The sequence below is a fragment of the Cynara cardunculus genome, unplaced genomic scaffold (genome assembly GCF_001531365.2).
Source record: "Cynara cardunculus var. scolymus isolate 2C unplaced genomic scaffold, CcrdV1 Un_Scaffold_5238, whole genome shotgun sequence".
NCBI lineage: Eukaryota > Viridiplantae > Streptophyta > Magnoliopsida > Asterales > Asteraceae > Cynara > Cynara cardunculus.
In genome coordinates this window covers 3,261-5,523 of record NW_020202303.1, presented here as the reverse complement: position 1 = coordinate 5,523, position 2,263 = coordinate 3,261, and the positions used below count along the sequence as shown (strand labels likewise).

The 2,263-nt window shown below is 36.5% G+C and overlaps 1 protein-coding gene across 1 annotated transcript; it reads left to right on the top strand.

Annotated features, from left to right (window-relative positions):
• Positions 1-211: 211 nt before the first annotated feature.
• On the top strand, positions 212-1,758 carry LOC112504329 (putative UPF0481 protein At3g02645). The gene has a single exon (XM_025108259.1). It carries the CDS (start codon positions 217-219, stop codon positions 1,738-1,740), a length of 1,524 nt encoding a protein of 507 aa, XP_024964027.1. The 5' UTR covers positions 212-216; the 3' UTR covers positions 1,741-1,758.
• Positions 1,759-2,263: the final 505 nt, after the last annotated feature.

The window sequence follows — 2,263 nt, the reverse complement described above, 5'->3', positions numbered from 1 at the left end:
TTAATAAGTCAAAGTACTATTATTATAAGAACAATTTGGTGGGTTAAGTAAAAAATAAATTATTATTTATTTTTTTAACTTGTTTAAATTGTTAACCACGAGTTTGGTAGAGAAATATGAAGAATCATGAACCATTTCTTTGAACAGCGTTGACCACGTGAAGCATATGAACCATTTAAAATCAAAAACTTTTAGCACAGATTACAGGGAGTATTAATGGCGTCTTTAAACCCACTTTCCGGTCCAAACTCCGGTGATAAATCATGGGTGGATCACATCAGCAAAACCTTAAAATCCCAGATTGCAGTTACAATTGATACGCCTCCAGTTTCCATATTTGAAATTCCCAAAACCCTAAAAGCAGAAAAGCTCGAAGCATATACCCCACAACGAATAGGGCTTGGACCAAATCACCATTTTCAGTCTGAGCTCTACCAGAAGATGGAGCAGAACAAGCTCACTGCAGTCAAAAGGATTCTAAGGCCTCATCAAATTCAAGACCATCAAGATCAAGTAGTAGAAAAAGTGAGAGAGATCATCCCTATTATTTGTGCTTGTTACGATTTGTACCTTGATGCTGATGACGATACCTTGGCATGGTTATTTGCTATTGATGGTCTCTTCTTGCTTGATCACCTGCGTGCTTATTCGGATCATCAGTTTGGAATAGAAGCAAAAGATTTGATCATGTTAGAGAACCAGATTCCACTAATTGTGTTGAAGGAAATCCAAAAGGCTATATCAATATCAGATGAAAAGGCTGATGCTCAGGAAGATTACTTGGAATCTAAGCTCCATTTTTTCTGTAAGTCTCACTCACCGTTTCTCCTCTCTAAGGAGAAAGTCGATTTTAGTCGAGTTAACCATATTCTTGATTATATGTACCATTCTATCGTGAACAATGAAACATCGATCTCAAGACAAGTCAACTTCACAAATCATGGAAGTGGTTCACCTGAAAAAGACGCCAAACAAGAGCTACTAGAAGCTTTGGTCAAAATGGGCGGACTGATACCGGGTGCTAAACCTTTTCTCGAGATCATCGAATCCATAAGGAAAGATTTCTCTGATAGCATAGAGAAAAAACAGATGGTTGAAGAGATCAAGGTGCCTTCGGTTTCGGAACTTGGCGATATTGCTGGAGTAAAGTTTCGTCTATCACCTGGAAACGAAGGAATCAGAAATATAAGCTTTGTCGTGGAAAAAGAACGGTCTTGTTATCTCCCTCTTATTACACTTAATATGGATTCGGAGGTCATACTGAGAAACTTGGTCGCTTACGAGCAATTAATGGCAAAGAATAGTTTTGCAGCCGGCTATGGCCTTGAGCTCACGGAATACGTGGATTTCATGTGTGGGATCATCGACACAGCCAAGGACGTGAGGTTGTTACGCAAAGAGAAGATCATCGAAGGCGACTTGGGTGATGAGGAGATTGTTAAAATGTTTAACGGGATAGGGAGATCGCAGGGGAAAATGAGCGTGGTATCTGAATTAAGGAAGACCGTGGCTGAATTAAACAAGGTTTATGAAAGCATGCCGAGAGTTTGGGTCCAGAGGACGGCTGAGAAGCAAGTTCGGGGTTCGGCCAAGGCGATCACGTTCCTGGTTAGCATTTCGAGCACATTGATCTTGATTCGTGAGGTGTATTCGAAGGTTTATGGTTCGAATCCACCCCATATGATGTTGGTTCGTTTTCTTTTGAAGCAAGTCGAGTCTTTTTCTTCATTGATTCAATAGGGACATATTTGTTTACCTGCTGTTGGCTCTTTCTTTAATTAATTTTAATTATCATCCATTAGCTAATTATTAATCATAATTACAATTACAAATAGTATTTGATTATTTAAATTAATTCTGAATTTCGAATAATTAATTTTCCCATTACGTTATAAATACAAAAAAGAATTGTCACAAACATTTGATTAATAATAACGAATGGAGAAAGACTACAAGTATGGCCTACGGATGAAGACATAAAACCAATAATATTAAATTAACCACTAATTAATTAAATATTGTATGTTTAATGCTGAATATTGGTCTACTACGTTAAAAAAAGCCAAAATTCCAATATTTGAAAATGGTTAAATGGTGTAACCTTAGACGATTAAATATTCCACTTCTGTTCTTTATGAGATAAAAGCTGTCATTTATACAAAGATTCTTTAAAGTAATGTATACAAAAAGGATTGTTATTTCCACCATTTTTAATGTAAAAGTCGGGTTAACTTATATATTAAAAATGTACAAATTGAATTTG

Coding starts and splice junctions, on each gene's coding strand:
- LOC112504329 (XM_025108259.1), top strand. CDS start 217: ATGGCGTCTTTAAACCCACTTTCCGGTCCAAACTCCGGTGATAAATCA.